General features: G+C 55.9%; 1 protein-coding gene across 1 annotated transcript in view; it reads right to left on the reverse strand.

The window, feature by feature from the left end:
• Positions 1-1,974: 1,974 nt before the first annotated feature.
• Positions 1,975-3,078, reverse strand: part of ZNF503 (zinc finger protein 503) — a gene marked incomplete at its 5' end in the record, with an annotated part of 17,010 nt that continues 15,906 nt past the window's right edge. Inside the window, one exon of the mRNA XM_006159561.1 lies at positions 1,975-3,078. Coding sequence (XP_006159623.1) covers positions 2,606-3,078 — 473 coding nt within the window.

Consider the following 3,078-nt stretch of genomic DNA (forward strand, 5'->3'; position numbering starts at 1 on the left):
TCGAGTATACAGGCCCTCGAGCCTGGCCCAACCCAGCCTCTCTCGGCCGGACCAGAGCGGGAGCAGGACACTGCGGGCTGCGGCCCTCTCGGGTGCCAGCTCGCGTTCTCGGGTGTCTGGGCGCCCGGGCACCAGGGTCTGAGACGCCAGAGGCTACCCTCTCCGGGGAGGCGGCGGGGCCTGAGTCTCCACCAGGTCCGATCGCGGCGGCAGCCTTGGCGCTCCCCGCGGCGTCCTGCAGGTTGCCGGGGATGCTTTGCGTGTAACCCGGGAATAGGCCCCGCAGCCGCGAGGCTGGCGCTGGAAGGACGGTGGAAAATCTGTAAGTCACCAACCTCTGTGCAAATGGCTGCCGGGGCCGCGCGGCGGTCGGACCCAGGCCCGAGGCCAAAGGCGAACTCGCGGCCGTGAGTCCCCAGAGACGGCAGGGGGAGTTGGGCGCTAAGAGACTACTGAGATTGGGAGAATCTGGAGCGGCCTGACCCCACCGACAGCGGAGTTTAGGGTGCGCGGTCCGCGCCGCGACTCAGTGGTCCCGGAATCCCACAAAAGGGCGCCCTGGACCCAGAGCTCCCAAACAGTCGGAAGACTAGAGAGCGCTCCCAGGCCTGGAGTGTGTGTGTTAGGGGACGCTGGGGCTCGGACCCCCTTCACCACCACCAGGACCCAGCAAAGCGGCTGGGACGTTTCTCCGGGTGCCTCTCCCCGCACTTCCTGGAGCCCAGTCCCCCCCGCCCAAGCTGCGGAGCTGGGAGCGCCGCGCACGGCGGACGTCTGCCCCGGGCCCGGTCCCGCGCAGCTTTTGCAGAGCAGAGCTGCAGCCCACGGGAGCACTCGGCGCCCACCTGGCCGCCCCAGCGAGCCCGGGCTTTGGCGCCAGAACCCTTGCCCGCTGAATTTGAACCGGCTTCCGGGTCCGTTGCCCTGGCTCGCTCTCCTACAGCGCGGGCTGGAATGGAGCGCTGGCTGTAGAGCCATCAGGGCGGGGAACAGCAGCAGCGGGTCCCTACTCGGGACCGAGCCCAGGGAGTGGGTGGGTGGGGTGTCCCGCTGGCCCTCCGCCGCCGGAAGAAGAAAAGGACAGCAAACTCACTTTCCCCTGAGGGACTGGACGGGTCCGTTGCATTCTTCCCAGGCCCGGGAAACAGGTTCCCCAAGCTCCCCCGGTTTCCCAACCTATCTCGGCTGCCCGCCCCAGGCAGCGAATGGTCGGAAAGCCACGAGAGGGACAGCAGGCGGCCACACGTCCCCGGGACCCAGACTCCGGCGGCGAGAACCGACCTGCTCCTTTCTCTGCACAAAACGAAACTCAAAAGCCCAAAGATCTCGAGAGGGAAAGAAATTTAAAAAAACCAAAACACCTCTTTTGTCCCTCTTTCACTTTTAACAAACTGGCTGATGACCGAAATTTTAAATAAAAACGAAATGAGCAACAGCAAAGGGCATTTTCTATCCAAATTGTGAAATTCTCTATTTAAAAATATTTCCCTGAGGCCAGCCCCGCGGCTGGCCCGCCCTTCCGAAGCCTTTGCCTCTCCCAGAAAATCACAACAAAGCCATCGGAAATTCAGCCGCGGTGCTGGGAAGGAGTAGCAGTGAGGCCCCGGGGACTCAGTGGCCGAAACTGCCAAGCAGTCTCTCTTTAAACAAAAATAAAAAAGATAAGAAGAAGAAGTAAAACCTTTTAATACATCAAATATACGGAATTTTAATCTTTAAAGCGATACATTGTCTATTATTTTAGTACATGACGTAAACCTTGTCCCCTTCTCAGCGGGTGGACTTAAAAATTAAAAATAGTTAAGTGTTCCTTTTAAAGAACAAAATAAGGCAAATGAGGTTTTGGAATAGAATTGTTTTTCCTTTTTTTTTGTTGTTTTCTCCAGAATACATACAAAAAAATACCCATTCTCTTTCGATGGTATACACCTTAAAAATAATTGCAATTTGAAATCAGAGCTGACAAATTGTGACTTGTTTTGTTTCTTTTTTTCATTTTTTTTGTAACAAACATGCATGTAAATTTGTTTCAATCAGACATTAAATAAGAACGTACAATACAATCATAGCAATTTAAAAGTAACATTAAAGAGAAGACCTCTAGTTCTGTGGCGGTTTGGTTTTTATTTATAATCTACAAGGGATGGGAGGGTTTGTTTTCCACATTTTTACCCTCAAGTTAAAATTTTCCCCCTCCTCCTTTTTACCTACGGAGCTCAAACTAAATAATGCACTTTTGAACCACGGGTCCGCTTGGAGCTAACATAAATAAATACCAGTGTCCACCGATGAAGTCCTTAAATGAACACTTTCTCAATTATTTTTCTTCTTTTTCTATAAAAAGTCAAATGTTTTTTTTTTTTTTTATCCAACTTTTATAAAGTTTGGGTGGGGAGGTAAGAGGAGGAAAAGGGGAGTTTCCCACCGGGTGTTGGTCGCTGTTCTTGGGTAGATAGATATGGTATATACTTATTTCCTTTCGTGGCCCGGGTCTGTCTGCCCCCACGCGCGAGTGTCAACCATCTCGACCGTGATCCCGCCCCTCCCGGGGCTCCTCCCCTCCCCCCAGCTCCTGTGTCTCCCTCGCTAGCCCTCCTGGCTGCCCTCACTGGTACCCCAGCGCTGAGGCGGTGGTCAGTCTCTGTCCGTAGAGGGCATAGGGGGAATAGTAGGGTCCGGTGGCGGCGGGCACCGGCACTGGAGCACCGGGTGTAGGGAGTGGGCTCTTGGAATAGGGGTGGTAGCGGCTGCTGAGTCCCAGCGCATGGTGGGGACTGCGCAGCGCCAGCGTCCCGGGGCTGCCTGGCGCGCCCGACGTAGGGATGTGCATGTGGCAAGCCATGGCGGCCGCTGCGGCACTGGCCAGAGACGACGAGCTGGGGTAGCCCGACAGCAGTTTGTCTGTCCCGGGGAAAGCCGTATGGGTCCGCAAGTGGCTCAGCAGCTCTTCAGACGTGGCAAAGCGCTTGTCGCACGGCCCGTTGGCCGACACCCAGTTGCAGATGTGGGGGAGCGGGTCGTTAGGGAGCATGAAGCCGTAGGGGTACAGGGGATGGCCGGCCAGGGAGGGTGGTGGGG

The sequence above is a fragment of the Tupaia chinensis genome, unplaced genomic scaffold, assembly GCF_000334495.1.
Source record: "Tupaia chinensis unplaced genomic scaffold, TupChi_1.0 Scaffold000635_1, whole genome shotgun sequence".
NCBI classification, from domain to species: Eukaryota; Metazoa; Chordata; class Mammalia; order Scandentia; family Tupaiidae; genus Tupaia; species Tupaia belangeri.